This window comes from Motacilla alba, chromosome 8 (genome assembly GCF_015832195.1).
Source record: "Motacilla alba alba isolate MOTALB_02 chromosome 8, Motacilla_alba_V1.0_pri, whole genome shotgun sequence".
NCBI lineage: Eukaryota > Metazoa > Chordata > Aves > Passeriformes > Motacillidae > Motacilla > Motacilla alba.
In genome coordinates this window covers 8,413,598-8,429,949 of record NC_052023.1, presented here as the reverse complement: position 1 = coordinate 8,429,949, position 16,352 = coordinate 8,413,598, and the positions used below count along the sequence as shown (strand labels likewise).

At 43.1% G+C, this 16,352-nt stretch overlaps 1 protein-coding gene across 1 annotated transcript; it reads right to left on the bottom strand.

The window, feature by feature from the left end:
• Positions 1–224: 224 nt before the first annotated feature.
• EFCAB14 (EF-hand calcium binding domain 14) lies at positions 225–16,261 on the bottom strand. The gene is made up of 11 exons (XM_038144677.1): positions 15,868–16,261; positions 14,829–14,977; positions 11,677–11,822; positions 9,958–10,056; positions 8,113–8,223; positions 7,480–7,560; positions 6,419–6,610; positions 5,671–5,751; positions 4,728–4,839; positions 3,777–3,908; positions 225–2,956 (listed from the first exon to the last, which is right to left on the bottom strand). Exons 1-11 carry the CDS (start codon positions 16,041–16,043, stop codon positions 2,781–2,783), a joined length of 1,455 nt encoding a protein of 484 aa, XP_038000605.1. The 5' UTR covers positions 16,044–16,261; the 3' UTR covers positions 225–2,780.
• Between the last annotated feature and the right edge of the window lie 91 nt (positions 16,262–16,352).

Here is a 16,352-nt window from a genome sequence, read left to right as displayed (position 1 = left end):
CTCCGCCCTCCGCTCCGCTCCTCTCAGCCCGCTCCACCCTCCGTTCCGCTCCCTTGAGCCTGCCCCGTGCCCCGCGCTCCGCTCCGCTCTCCCCTCAGCCCGCTCCGCGCTGCGCTCCGCTCTCCGCTCCCCTCAGCCCGCTCCGCCCTCCGCTCCGCTCCCCTCAGCCCGTTCCAGCCTCCGCTCCGTCCCACCTCCCCTGCCAGGAACCGGCCGGAGCCGCACGCTGGAAAGGAGCTTTTATTGAGAGCAAAGCCGCGTTACATGCTCCAGCGCCGCGGAGAGAACAAGCGCGGTGGGCACGGCCCCGCTCCCGGCGCAGATCGGTGGCCGCAGGGGGACACAGTGGTCACCCAAACCCACAGGTACACCCCGAAAGCGAGCCCAGGAATCACGGCACAGCAGGAAGTCTGGGCAGGGCAGAGCTCTTTTCCTCTTAGTTTGTTCTCACAACTTCATTGCTTTTGATTTCACTCAGATATCGCATTTTTCTCAAGGACTCGCTGCCCAGAGCATCCAGCCGCCCCTCTGGTACCCCAGCAGCAGCTGCACGAGTTAGGGGATCCGGACGAGTGCATTTACTACACCCACGGCTTTTCATCTGCACTGTGAATAAACACGGGAGAGAACCCTGCCCACACCGGGCATCAGGGCTTTGGGAAGCGTGCGGGATGGAGAGCGGTGTAGCAGAAACCTCGCTGGGATGGGACCGGTGCTCCCAGGCTGCAGCACAGAACAGACCACTGTACTTAGGGATGCTCGGATTTTGTCTAATTGACAGCACGAGCCAATTCTATAAATGACCACAGCAATTAGCCATCGACTGTGCCCTCGACATGCAAGGTAAGAAGCAGCCGTGTCCCAGCCGTGACCAGGGCACAGGCAGTGCAACAGCACACATCAGGTCTAGCTGGCATTTTCACTACTGCTGCTTTCTGAAAAGCCCTCTAAAAGTAAAGCAGACTGCAACAAAACAAAACATTAAAGATTCACAAGGCAGTACTATAATCTTTTAAATTTTAAGGTAAAGTTAAATTTCATACAAATAAACTTCCAAAAATATTTTGCAAACTCTGGCATATGGCTATGATACAGTATGTACAAATAAAATATCAGAATGGTTACATTTTATTGCTTTTTTCCTTTATTTGGTTAAGGATTTATACAGTAATGTATAAAAGGGTATGGGAAGTGGCAAGAAGCAAGTGTTGGCTTCTTGTCCTCTCTGAAGCCAAGGTTGGTTGGTTTTGTTTTGTTCAAATGTCACATCAAAAGCATTTTGGTACTGGCTGGCATCTGCATTACCCAAACAGGATAGAAGAGCAACAGTGAAAGAAGCCTAGGAAATGGGTAACAGGGCTCCAATTTGTACATTCCTTTGCTGATTCATACTTCCAAAATACAATTATTGATAAAACATCCAGTCTAAAGTTATATAAAAGTCAACAATTGTGAACTGACTTCCTCGTCAGCTGATGTTTCAGCGAGGTGGGCAATTCCAACTCACTAATCATGCAAAAAATTCTTAACAAGATCAGTGATATTTGTGAGCAAAATCACCCAACTTGGCCCTGATCTAGCTTGCAACAGAATCCCCTCTGCAAAAGTCATTTTTCAATGTTCCAGAAGGTAATAAATACACTCTGTGTTTAGATCCACTACTATGAACAGATCTAAGTTCCTCTAGTAAGGAAATCTCACATACAAACCACGTGTCAGTACAGAATGATGATGTGATTGCACATGCCTACACAGCTTTTTACATCCTTCTGTTGGCAAGGAGACAAAAAATGAAGGTACCAAGAAGGGATCACAGTCACAATAGTCAGGAAAGAGCTCACAAGTGTTCTCTGGGCCTTCCCACCTGCTCACACTCCTGGAGTGTACCAGAGCACCGCTGAGATATGAACTGCTCAGGTGCTGCTCAGCAGGCTGCACTGTAGGCTTTTACCTCTTAAGCATCTATTAAAGCTATTAAATATGTTCATTTAAAAAAAAATAAATAGACAGGCTCATCTCACAAAATATAAATCTGAATGCAACACAGCAAAGCCTAAACAACGCTGAAGTGAAAACTCAAGCACTCGGCAAGTTAATTGCTCCTGTAGGCTCATGATATAAAAACACTTTCAACTCTTCCCTTTAAAAATACATCCTGCTATAGATGGGCATGACTTACCCCTCCTGCTTTCCTCTGACTGAGGCCAAATTTATTCATGGATATAGTTAGTAAAAATCAAAATTTTAGCTGAATCTCTTAAACCCCCATTCCAGGCTCAGTCTCTCATTATAAACAGCTTATTACCAACACAGCCCCTGACACAACTTCTCCTTAAATATGCATAATTTACTCTATCTCAAATATTTACAAGCAGAAGCAGCCCATCTTCACAAGACAGTTTTTCTTCTGCTCTACATAAAGTGCAGCTCTCTAATTTAAGGCAAATTTCAGTGAAATATAAAACCATTGTTTTATTTTAGTATGTACACATTTTAAATTATAAGCAACTCCCTTGAAAAGGAAATAATGAGAGGAAAATGTTTCCAAGTTTGGGAATTTTCTGGATTTTAACAAGTCCCAATATTATGTCCTATCGACATATAAATTTGTAGATTTCTTTTCAATAAATGCAACTGAAAAAAAGAGGTGGCAATGTGTACAGTAATTTAGCTCCAAAGATCAGTAAACACTGGGAAAGTGCAGCCATAAGTTTTTCATGTCCTGTAGCTTCCTTTAGCTACAGTAACACCCACCAGTATCACATTTCTAAATCTATACCCTATACACCTAATGCTAATCTCAGTTCTTTTAGTGTGTATTTCTCATCTCCATCTGTGTCAAACTCCTTAAAGCTCTGTGATTCTTGGGCTGCAGAGCCAAACAGCTTTTGAAGATCTTTGTATGAGAGTTTTCCATCAGCATCTGCAGGTGCTTTTTCAAACAGTTTCTGAAGATCTGCAGAGAGAACAAGGATTGAGAAACAGCTCCTTTAAGCAATAGGAATATACCATAGGCTGTTTTCCCAGTTTTGCAGCACTGTCTCTTAGCACCCAGTAATTACATACAGCATCCCTGAGAGAGGAGTTTGCCTCCTATGTTGGCACAAGCTGCTGGTAACAGTTCAGGAGAAAAAAGCATGAACATTTCTGGATTAAATTACACTAAATCTGAAGAAAGTAATCCCTATTTTGGGCTACAACTAACAGCCCATTTTACAACCACTAACTGCATACACTTGCAGTTATCCCCCACAAAAGCAAGCTCTGAATGACTGTTGCTATACCAACAGGACAGATGAGAGAGAGGGAAGTGTCTATTCACTTCCTGATGCAAAGAGTTGCCCTTTCAGGAGCTGAAGAGACTGAACAGCAAGATCCAGAAACCATTCATCTGACCAGGCAGTGTTCTCTTAGGAAGAGAAAAAAAACCAGAACAGAAAAAAGCCCCAGAACATACACACTCACAGCTACTTCTTTTTCCTTCAGCATGTTAATTCTGCCCTTGACTTTTCTCCCAGTCTCTGGGGCACTCAATGTAATACTTTGGTACTCAAAACAATTATAATTCACTAATAATGCTCACTCCTGCTTAAATATCACTTTTTTTTCTTTTACATGCTTATTTCAGTTTTTTCTTAATTGCTTTTTTTTTTTTTAACCTATTGTCCTCAAGCTTTTAAAAGTAACCTCACACCTCCCAGAATGTTTACACTTATCCTCTCCTAAACATTTACATGAAATACTCAGAAGAAAAGGTCAGTCTAAAAAGGACATACCTTCAATGCTGGAAATTCCTGGTAAGGACAGATGGCTCAGCTGCCCATTTCTCTCTGTGTTGTCACCAGCTGACCTTGAAGCCACCCTTGAAAGGTCTGTGGGCTTTGCTGTAGTACTCTGACTACTTTCAACTGTTACAAAACAATTTCTATTAGTCTTACTAATTCCACAGAATCACAGCTATCAAAACCAAACAAAAATCTTATAAAACTGATTTTTTTTTAATCACAGTAGCTCTATGGAATAAGACTATTTCAGAACATAGCAATATTGTAGCTGCAATATTTCAGAATGTAGCAGTGTTGCCCCTTTTTACTTTAATTGAAAGAACAGTTTTGGGACAGTCACACAGCTTTAATCTTCCATTCTGTACTAGGAGGTGTGTATTTATAAACTCCCATACAAAGAATGACTTGGGAGTGTTTTCTGCTCCCCACTCTGAGGGTGCTGAAGAAGCTTCATTAAGCAAATTGCATCTGCCCACCTGGGTTGCTTTCACCTTATCAGTACCAATATTCCCCAAGTAAGTTTCCAAGCACCTGCTTGGAATGAACAAGCAGCACAGCTCTATTGTAATGAAGTATTTAAAAATCTGATGTTCAGCAGAAGTGCAGAACTGAAGTCAGCAGAGGCAGAGACCTCTCCTCTCTGTTACACTTATATTTTGAAAAAGCAAAACCAGATGTTACTGGGTATAAAGTTCTACAGTTAATCACTGCCTTCAAACACCCGCTACTGATCCATGTGAATCCTGCCATACACACACCTTCAAACTTTTGGAGTCATGCAGAGTTTTCTGTTTTAGCAACACCAGTTTCCTACCACTTTAACTAAAAAAAGTCTTCATCAAAAGCTTAAGGAACAGTCTAATTATATACCTTAATTAGTGACTCTTTCAATTACACAGGGAACCTCCAGGTTTATGGATTACTGTTACAAGACATTCTTACCATTATTTGATGCCTCGATGGGTCTGTCATTTTCTGACTTGCCTGTGAGAGCACTGATCAGCTGAAGAGTCTCTTTTAGTTTTGATACCTGAGGATCTCTAGCTCCTGCTTCCTGCATACATACAAAAAAAATCTTAAAATGTACCCCTTCGGTAGATGTAGAAAACCAGAAAAGGTAGTAATTTAAAATATGTCAGCACTTCTGACTGACTTTGAGGTATCCAGGCTGATCAAATTTAAAATTATAAACAATATTTAAAAACAATAAATAAATAAACAATCTATAGGAATATACAATGAATAAATTCATGTGGTCTATAGGAAAACAACAGAATCAGCACCTCAACCTGAAAAACAGGCAATTATTTTGCATACACTCATTTCAAAAGAATCTGATGTTTACTTTCTGTGTTTCCTACAGAAAAGAGCAAGACACTGGAAAGCTGCAATCTAAAACAGTCAAGCATACTTGCAGTGAACACTTACACATTAACTAAACTGTTTCATTGTTCCAAGAGTTCATCTACAGTAGTGAATACCTTTATGCAGGAGCCACTGCATCTTTATTAAAGTAAAATCCCCATATTTTTTAATCTGCAGCTCCCTTACTCTATTCATTGGTACATTCCCAATGACAGGTTGAGTTCACACCAGTGCAAGCCCAGAACTGCCAGTGCAGCTGCTCACTCACCCACCTTCTTTCCAGCAGATGGAAACTAAACTCAGCAGCATCCCCTCCTATCCCCAGCCCCCAGTTTGGCCATTCAGTTACACTCACTCCCAGCCAGTGATGGACCATTACTGAGAGGGACTTTCCACAAGTCCTTGACTCTGTTAGTGCCTCTTTGCAGACCTTTGCTCAATTAAGGTCCATTTAGAACATCTTTACAAAGACAATTACATGCTCTACTAATCCAGTGTAATTTGTACTTCCTTACTTTACCTTCAGTTCTTTATTTGACTGAGTTTCACTATCTAGTTGATCTTCATTTTCCACTTCTAGAGAGGTAGTTGCATTATTCCCCTAGAGAAAAAACAGAGCAGTTTAGTCATGTGCTTTTTATTTTCTACAAAAGAGTTTCTTTCCTTCAAATTTGGCAGACATTAAGCAAAGACAAACCAGGGCAGAAACATTATAGAATAAACATGAAGTCATAAAAATGGGTTATATAATTTACCACAGCAACGTCAGCATGTGCCTTTATTGTTAAACATACAGAACATGTTCTCATAGACTGATCCCAGTGCTGCAAACAGAAAACACTAGAAGAATTTATGAACTTATTTAGGAGGGTTTTTTATTATTGGGTTTTTTAGAATTTAACCATGTTGAACAAATGCAGAGGCCCACTTAGCTCCTCAGTGGGTCTTAACAGATCTATGCCAGAGTGACTCCTAAAACATCGCTCAGTTTGTGAATCCTGCCTCATAAAACAACCACCCAGCTCTTAAATGTCACAGTGTTTTGGACACTTTCCTGTAGATACTGCAAGAAAGAAATGAAATACTGCTTCTGAGACACTCTTAATGCTGGTTATCTGTTCAGGAACAAATTCCAGCCTTTTACAAGTGAACTCCTAAGTATCTCAAATTTCACTCTGACATTTTCTTGAGTTAGCTCTGAAAAGCTGTATCTGCAGTGTAAGGGAAGTAGTAGCCTGAGGAATCACCCTGAGCCATCAAACACTTACCACGATGGTGGATGAGTTCTCTCTTTTGTCCGGATTTTTCACAACCAGGGGAGAGTTTTCCAGCAGCGTAACTTTCCGGCTGAGGTTGCCAATGGCTGAATCCATATTTAGAAGCTTGATGTCATTCAACTTTTGGTACACCACTACAGAATTATTTAGCTGTTCCAAAGCTGCATGCAGTGCCTGGCTTTCCTGAAATATAAACAGAGCACGTGTCAGTTTACCCAACCTCTGCAGCAACTCCTGCTACTAACAACATGACTGACCCAGTTTAACTGGGCAGACTTCAGGCTGGCTCTCCACTGACACCACTGAAAACATCCCACTGGAAGCTTCCAGAAAGTTATTCTAACTTTTAGAAAGTTTGAAACTGAGATTCTTCCCCAGGGCTAACCTCTTTGTTGCTAATATAATCACTTCAGCTGTGCAGTGAACACAGAAAGCCTACTCATCTCATTTTCCAGGTCAAGCTTTGTAAGCACAACAATGATTATTCCCAAGAAAGCATGTACTGGGCATATTTATATACAGGATTCATTTTTGAGGAAGATATTGATGTATTAAATGTAAGTAAATGCAGTCGTTCTGTTCCAACCCATTCAGCTGAACACCCACACATTAACTTTTTTTTTTTTTGGTTGCTGAATTACTGTTTTCCACACCTCATTACAGCGAGAGTGACTCAGTACATGCCACTCCCAAGTTTGCTCACATTAGCCAGTACCTGCCATAAAATCCACTCCACTAAAAGCCTTTAACTTATTTCCATTTACTTTAGCAAAGCACACCTATAATTTGTCAGATATTGGTTTCACTCTATTTACTGCTTACCCAGTCAGAATACAAAAAAAACCCTCTCTCAGACCAGGGCACTTTACTATTTGCACATACACAGGAACAAACTAGAGCAAAATTATCTTATTATTTGCTTTAAAGCATGCTATCCACATTGTCTTGATAAAAAACATACTTTTTGCACACTACAGTACTGCAAAACACACGTGTAAGTTACATATCCATGACACTTTTACCAAAATTCCTTATGCAAGGGAGAAAAATACCTTTTTGCAGTATTCTGTCTGATTTCCCTCAGTCCCTGGCACAACAGTGGAGGGAAGTGAAGGCAGCTGTTTTAATTCCTTCTAAGGAAAGAAGTAGAAAATTGTGTTACAAAATCCCTGTGAATACGTGTTTAACAACTGGCAGACTGTAGCTAAGGACATTTTGTGACAAGCACAGTCACTCTGGTCTGCTGTGCATGCAGTATCTTAACTAGGCTAATAGTTAAACACATAAGGTCCAAATTTATTTTCATTAAACCCTCCCAATTAACTCTTCCCCATTTAATGAAGTATTATGACACACATTTCACTGTTACCATACACCCTGCCATATCTGCAATGTTTTCAGAGCACCAACTGACTGAATCAAGCTTAATTAAGTGTCTCATTTAGATTTTATCTCTATTGCAGTTTAGCTGAAAAACTGTAATTATTGGTTCAGTTTGTTAACCCCAAGTGAGAGGTCAGGATAAATAAAGTGAGTAGTTTCTGCTGAAGACAGTCAGTCATCTCATCCTTATATAGATTAATTCAACCAACAAACTATATCAATATTCTGACATCCCCAAACCTCAAGCATTTCTTTAACTTGCTTCATATTTAGGCAGTGTGAAAGCAGTGCATTTTTCTTACCACATCATTCTGGAGTATTTCTATGGATTTCTTGTATTCCTCAATAGCTGTCTGTATATTTTCAACATCATGAGCCACACTGGTAAGGGTGCTGCCTATGTTGGCTACAGTCTGCAATAAAAAAGATGACAGAAATCTCATCCTTCCCCAAACTGCACTGTCCCAAAGTACCAATCAGCTAAACACAAAGTTTTGTTAGTGAAACTGCAGGCAGACTGCCACAAAATCAGGCACATGACTTTGAAGAATTTGGAAGTTTTTTTGCACTCAAAACTACAAACTACACCCAATGCAACCTGTGCTCTGGAGGACCTCAGGACACCTTCAGCACCCTTCAGCACCTGGCACAAAAGCCACTGCAAAAGAGGAATTCCCTCAGTAATCCCTCAGGATTTTAACACCAGCAGATATCCTTATTTCTAGGAATGGTACCTACAAGGAAAAAGGCTCAAGAAAACCAAATCCCACATAAGAAAGGCAATCTTGTCATAGGATCGCTTAGGCTGGCAAAGACCTCTGAAGACTGAGTGCAGCTGTTAATTCAGCAATGCCAAATCTACCACTAATCCATGTCCCCAAGCTCCTACCCATGTTCTTTAAATACCTTCAGGGATAGCAACTGCAGGAGCTCCCTGTGCAGCCTGTTCCACTGTTTGACAGCCCATTCAATGAAGAAATTTTTCCTGTAATCCAATCTAAATCTCCTCTAGCACAGCTTTAGGTTGTTTCCTCTTGTCCTATCCCTTGTCACTTGAGAGAACAGCCTGACCACCCACCTGGCTTCCACCTCCTTTCAGGGAGTTGTGGAGAGTGATAAGGTGCCCCCTGAGCTTCCTTTTCTCCTGGCTAAACACCCCCAGCTGCTCCTCCTCAGGCTTGTGCTCCAGACCCTTGCCCAGCTCCACTGCCCCTCTCTGGGCACTCTCCAGCCCTTCAATGTCCTTCCTGAATTGAGGGGCCCAGACCTAGGCACAGGATTTGAGATGTGGCCTCAGCAGTGCCCAGTACAGGAGGACAATCACTGCCCTGGTCCTGCTGGCCACACTCCTCCTGATAACAACATGCCTTCAGACCTGCTTCTGACCAGGACACAGCGAAAATCCAGCTTGCTTGTAGCAGCAAATAAGGAGCTTAGGAAACAGCTTTGTACTCCTCCCGGAAAAAGAAATCCTGGCAGCCCCATCAGCCACACCACACTCATTGCTTTGCATATCACTATCTTGTTAATTATACATTAATTTTGTAGGGATAGGAAATGAGATGTGGCAACCCATAATGCCACAAAGACTGCACTAACATTAGGCGTTAGCCCAACATAAATGTTTATTGCTAAAGAAACAGAACTGCCATGGAATAACCAGGCAGATTTCAAGAAGCCATTATTTTAACCTAAATAAACAGGGCAGTTCTTTGGTAAAGAATGCTCAGTAAGACACACAGAAAGATGTCATATTAATAGAAAGCAATACATTTCATTTTCCAATTAAAAAGCTAAACAAACCACATATTTGCATGCAGTTATAAAACTTTTTCCAAGTGTCTCACATGATATTGAGATTAGCAACTTGAAGGAAAGTAACCAGAAAAGATCAGCTCCAAGGTACACACGGGACAGCACAATACAAACAAATGCATCTCAAAAATGGATCAACAAGGCCTTTAAATTTTTTACCTACCACGCATTATCATAGGACCATACAATTTATGAAGTCAAATTTTAAAGACAAGAGAAGCAAATATTCCTTGCAACTCAGGTAGCTCCTGCTGTCAGTGCTGTCCCCAAGAGCCCAGCTGCAGCTTAACACACAGAATACATTTTGTGATAGCCACATTTACAGTACTTACCTTCTGAAGTTTCTCTACTGTGAGGGGAAGAGAAATCAGGTCAGCAGCAGATTTTATGTTGTTTTTGAGATGATTTACTGTTGAGGTCAATAGTGATATCTAAAACCAAAAAAGAGTACTTAGAATTAGGCAACACAATCCTGATTCTCACGTCCCCCAATACTGATGGCTTAATGTGTAACATTAAAATATAGACAATACAAAATTATACATGTACACACAAAAACCACCCCTGTCTCTAGGTTAGAAATCCTGCCTAGGCTATGTCAAAAATATTCTGCCTCTTGCAAAAGAGCAAGTTTTTATTTAACTATTTTTTAAAACCAAATGAAGGCCACAGAATACCCTCCTTTTCAGTAAGGTTCCCTCTGCCAGTTTCACGTTCATCCTCTTAAAGAGGGGCTGTTGCCCAAGAAAGACTTAAAAAATTGTGCAAGAAGTCTTCATGTGGAGGAAACCATCACTCGCTTCTGTATGTAGCAACAAAATCAGTCTGGCAAAACCCAGCAAAGCCATGCAACCTCTCCAGCTGAGTGATGGGCAAAGTTGCACCTATCACCCAAACCCTCTGCTACACCTGTAGAACAGAGACTAAAATTCACTTTCTTCTGGTTAAAAAACAAAGTTGTTTTGCAAGTTGAGGGAAAGATCCTAATGTTACATTAATGTAACATTAATGACATTTACATTGTCAATGTAAACCAGCTGGCATGCAGGCTGCCTAGCTCACAGCTGTGAACCCCAGCTCAGATTACTCCCAGCAGCACATCCCAACAATTCAGATAAAAAAACCAAAAAGAAAATTTTGATTCCCTGAAGATCTGGCTCAGACTATAACCAGACCCTGAAGTAACCTGAGGGCCTGCAAGAACCACGTGCAAGCATCTTTAACAGCCAGGTGCAGATAAGAGCATTTTAAGTTTCAGGAAGAGCCTGAATAACTGTGGCTAAAAGAGTGAGATGCTAAAGAAAGCAAATCAAATTTTCAGATGTGCCCCAGTAAGCACTTCACCACCACAAGGGACTGAAGAAAAATCAATCTAAGCAGGCACCTTAGTACTCTAAAAAAATAAACCAGAGCACCTGGGTCAAGAAGAGTTCCCCACACACACCTCTTGATTCCATTCACTGTGAGCAGCTCTGAACTTTTACCCTCCAGGGCAGAGATTTCAGTAAAAACCTTGCTGGATGCTTCATTTGAAGTGTGAGTTAATAGAGCAGCTGAGCAAAGAGCTCTCTGCTAAGTGGCTTAGCTCTAGATTTACACCAGCTCAGAGGCTGAGTGTGTGTTAGCAGGCTTTATACCCACAGGACACCAGGCCTCAGTTTGTAGCAACAGGAGCTTGCTCTGAGTCAGGCAACTCTTTTCCACACTTATAAAACACTCTCAGAAATTTGAAATGTCAAATCTCTCATCATAAACATCACAACCATTTGGCAGGAAAATTAAGAACTGCACAGTTCTCGGGTTCTTTTAAATTCTGCCTGAACACCCTCCACCAGTTATGCAATTTCTCCTCTTGGGATCAGTCTCCAGCCCAGCTGGATGCTCAAGCTGTTTTTTGTCTGTTTATAATGAGGTTTATACTCTATTTGAACTTTAAAAATAAAAGCTACATATATGGCAACAGAAGTCCTTAGACAATATTAATTTCCATTAAAAAGAACGGAATGGAATATTTTATTATTTTTCAAAATCGAGGACTGATTTCCCCTTACCTGTTTATTGATCTCTGTGATATTGATCCAAATTTTACTCAGCCCCAGTTCTCCAGTCTCAATTTGTTCTAGCTGCTTTTGGTTCTGCACCAAATCTTCATTCAGTTTAGGAATTTCTTGGAATGATGTCTTTTGATTAGATTCCACTAAAAGAATAAAAAAAATAATTAAAAGCCAATCAATACAAAAATCCAGGTAAACAACACTAAAAGGCACAAAACTAATTACAAACAGCAACATCTACAACAGTGAAAGAAGGCAGTAACAGTTTCTACATACAGGTTTATTGCCAGTCTGGATTCAGTGTTTGCTCAGAATAACAGCTCTTTTTTGTTTTAAAAGCACCAATATCTGCAGAGAAAACCCAGAGAGACTGTACTAAATTTAACACTTTGCACAGTCCTGTCATTCTGGCAAACCTCAGTAGGTCTTTATTTAGTGCAGTTATTTTGCATTACCTCCACAGGGGAACATGAAATAGTAATGGGCCTGTGAATAAGAGTTGCCAACAGTCCCAGGGCAAAGGAGGCAGGTGAAATGAACCTCAGTGCCCTTTTCAAGCCTGCAGAGGGGCTGCTGACGATGAAGTGAATTCCAAGGAGATTAATGTAATTAGTTGCTCTGTGTGACAGAAAGACAACTGAAAAAAATAATGTATAAGCTTAGGCACTAATGCCTGTTGGTAAACACATCAGTAAACAAGGTCCTTGGAAATTAGGTTGGTTATTATTGCAATTAATACTACAGAAAGGAGGAAACATGCAGCTCAAAGCAATTCCAGTGAGCCTCAGAAATGCAGCTCTTCCAGATCTGCAGTGACTAAGCTGTTTAGCTGTGCTGTGAGGCAATCCTAAATCCCTAGGTCTGAGAAATAAATAAGCAAAGGTTTTGAGATGAAGATGACCAAGAGTTCTCCAAAATTTGCACACCCACCCTGTAAGGCAGCACTGGAAAGCTCCACAACAATCAGCCCTCATTCAGAGCAGACTGCCAAGAGCAGTGGGATCTGTGTGATGTGCGGCTGGCAGACCCCAGAACAAACTTCAAGTGTGACCCATCCAGTCAAAAGGAGAATCCCAAACACACAAAACTGGAAAGCTGTGCATCTTCAGAAACCCACCTCCCTTCTCTTTCAGCAAGTTCTAAAAATACTTTCTAGGTGCAAAGAAATCTGCACTGGATCACCCAAGGTCCAAGCGCTTCTGGGTAGGTAAGACCTTAAAAAATGTATTTTAGCCAAAACAGACTGAGATCTGGAATTTGTGCATTTGACACAAGCAGCTCACACTAAACCTCATGTTTTCATAGGCTCTTGTAGACAAATTATTTTCCATTTTGTCACTCTCACTGTGAGCAGTGGGACTCCACTTGAAGAGTTTTTTGGAGCACTAGGAAGGTTAAATGCCCTGTGCTCTTAGCATCATTGCTGACAACTGAAGGGAAAACACTACATGACTTCCTCCTGTTCCAAACATACTTGATGCAAAGATGTGTTGTTTATAAAAAGCACTCATCCCATGCTCACTTTGTGCAAAGGATGGCAGAATATACCATACCGTCACAAACATCTGCTCTTATGGGGAGAAAAGTCGGGATGAAGATTCAGAGAAAGATTCCTTTTCCAAACTTGCTGGATGACAGACGGGTCACCTGCCATTGTTTCTCTGTTCACCCACACATGTCACCAAGGCAAAATGTTACCTTTGAGAACCTGTTCTTGCTGCCTGCTTTTTCTGCTGTATTTAAATGCTGTGCCTCATTATAAGGCTCCCATCCAGCTCCCAGGCATGGTATTATGATGCAAGGAAATCTGACACGTTTATCAGCAAGCAAAGCATTAAACGCACAGCTTTTCTATCAGAGCTATTAAGAGGAAAACAAGGCCATCTGCAATTGCCAGACAGGGAGAACACGCTCAGGGAGAACAGCTGCTTTAACAAAGAGCTCTGTGTTGAACAGGAATGATGAAATTTAACTACAGCAAAGCCAACAAATGCTATCCTCATGCACAACTTTTGCCACCAGCACACCCTTAAAGGGGAGCAGTCCATGAAGAGCAGCAGTTGCTGACCCAGAACACAGAAACAGCCACTGCTGGGAACACTCCCAGCCACAAAGCAGCACCTGGAACTGTATCCTCCAGAACCGGTGGACAACAACTAGAGCTAACTTTTAGAGTTCAGTATCAGTTAATACAAAAGCAGACCTGTCAGCAATTCTCTCACACCCAGCCAGCCTGTTCCACCTTGGCAGACAACTCCCAACTCACATGCCTGAACAGGAGCACCTGAACTCCAAGAACAAAGAATTCCTACACGCACTTCCTCAATGCCTCTTTTATCACAACCAAGGCAACACCTTTGCTCACCTTTTTCAATCTACACAGGATTTCAAACACTACTAACATAAGGCACCAAAATACACCTTGTGCCCAGAGGTGGGGTACAGAGAGCCAAGAGCACACCTCACATGCACCATTTGTTATACCTCAGCCTACAGAAGTTATTATATTAAAATCTTGGCATGGGAATCTTGACATGGACAGAGAAAACCAGAGCTTTACAAGCAAAACACTTCATCTTAACTCCACACTTCAAAGTGTTAAACATATTAACTCCACACCACACGTAACCCGAGGTAAAAGTTGAACCAGAATAGGTCAGTGCAAGCAAAATAAACATTCAGAGGATACAGAGAGAAAATATAGCACTGAAGCAACATTCACATTGCAGTAATTCCATAGCAAGTATCAGAGGTTTCAAGAGCTCAAGACAAGACCATAACTTTTCTTTTTTTTTTTTTTCAGCATTCCCTAGACTGCTTTGACAGGTCTGATGAACTTTTTAAACAGGGCCTTTCTTTGGAAGGGAGCACTCTGAAGACCAGAGTCAGGAATTTTAGAAATGTATATACAAGCAACTACAGGCCCACCCAGTCCAGTGTCCCTGCTACCCAGAAGATACAGAGCAGGCAAGAATATCTAACATTCACCTTAGATTCACCAAGTCTCTGTGTTCTTGGCACAGAGCACTCCTCAATTCAGATGTTATTTGTCTACTCAGTATTTCCAGGCTTTGACTGAGCAGGCAAGCAACTAAAGCTCTTCATACTGCCCAAAGAAAATGTGAAATAGTAGTTACATCCATACTTACTTGTTCGAAACTTCTCCTTTATTGCATCCAAATCCTCCTTGAGAGCCACCTGCATCCAGACTAGGCCAACACACGCGACCACACAAGCAGCAAGAATGACAAACGCACACAAAGGGTAACAGAACCGGCAGCAGCGCAGGTAGTCTCCCCTGCAGAAAACAAAGTAACAGCTCGTGAATATGTAGAAAAGTGTCACTCTAAATGCTGTTCTAGCAGAGTAAGGGACAGCGATGAAACAGCACACATTTTGGCTGACAAGGGCTAACAAAGAGCGTTTTCAGGAATAAATAAGGCTATAAAGTCAGGTCAGGGTTGTTACTCTCTATTTACTTTATCCTCAGTAGGCACGTATTTAAAAGCAGCTGTCAGGTTTCCTTTACTAAAATATCCTGCTCTGCTGACATAAACTTATGCCAGGCACATCTGCTTGATAGCTTGAAAAACACGATTCAAGACAAGGTATTACCATAATGTTACTGACAAATACTTCTAGAGTGTTCTAAATTGTGAAAGCCCGGGTTTCCCTGAGACATGCCTACTTTCAGGTACGCACAGAGGCCCATTATTAATGCTGTTACTTAACTGAAAAGCTTATTTACTGGCAAAAGCACAGCACGTCCTCGAGAAAACCAGCAGTGTGCCAGCTCGCAGGACGGTGCCACGCTGAGCACACACACACACCCGCGGGTGACTGCGCCCAGCATCTCCAGGAGCTGCCCCCGAGTTCAGCCCCCAAGGATTTGTGCTGAGTGGAGCACAAAACAGGAAAAAATAAAAAAGCCAGAGGAGGGTCCAGTGGGAGCTGTCCCTGGCCGTGGCCGGGGGTTGGAACTAGATTATCTTTAAGGTCCCTTCCAATTCAAGCAATTCTGCGACGCGATTATACTTTTATCCCCAGACAGGCGACCTGCGGGGTCGGACACGCTCAGTGCAGCTCCTGGCAGTCCCCAGCCTCACACATGCCCTTGTAGCCCCATCCCGAACCCGCGGAGCCGGGCAGGACCCGTCCGAGCAGGGCCCCGCAGCGCCCGGGACTCACTTTCCGCAGCGGCCCCGCGCCCCGGCGAACTCGTCCTCCTCGGAGCTGGACTCGGAGTCGGAGGCGGGCGGCTCGGTGCGCAGCAGCCGGTGGCCAGAGCCCTTCTTGGCGGGCTTCTTCCTGCGGCCGTCGGCGGCCAGGCCGATGAGGGCGTTCAGCTCCTTCCGCTTCTTCATCCTCTTGTGGGGCGGCGGCGCGGCCGGCGGCTGGCTCCCGCCTGCCTCCTCCTCCTTCTCCTCGGCCGCCGCCGCCGCCAGCGCGCCCCGGCTCGCCAGCCTGCGGCCCGGCGGCGGCTACAGGCGCTCCGCGGGGCCGCGGCTGTTGCTCCCCCGCCGGCCCCGCGGCGGCTCGCCCGGCCCCGCGGCCGCCGCCCGCCCCGCCCGCGCCATGGCCGCTCGGGCCGCGCCGCGCCCGCCTGCCAGCAAGCCGCGCTCCCACTGGCCGCCGCGGGACCGCCCCGCGCGGGCCGCCGACAGCGGGCAGGG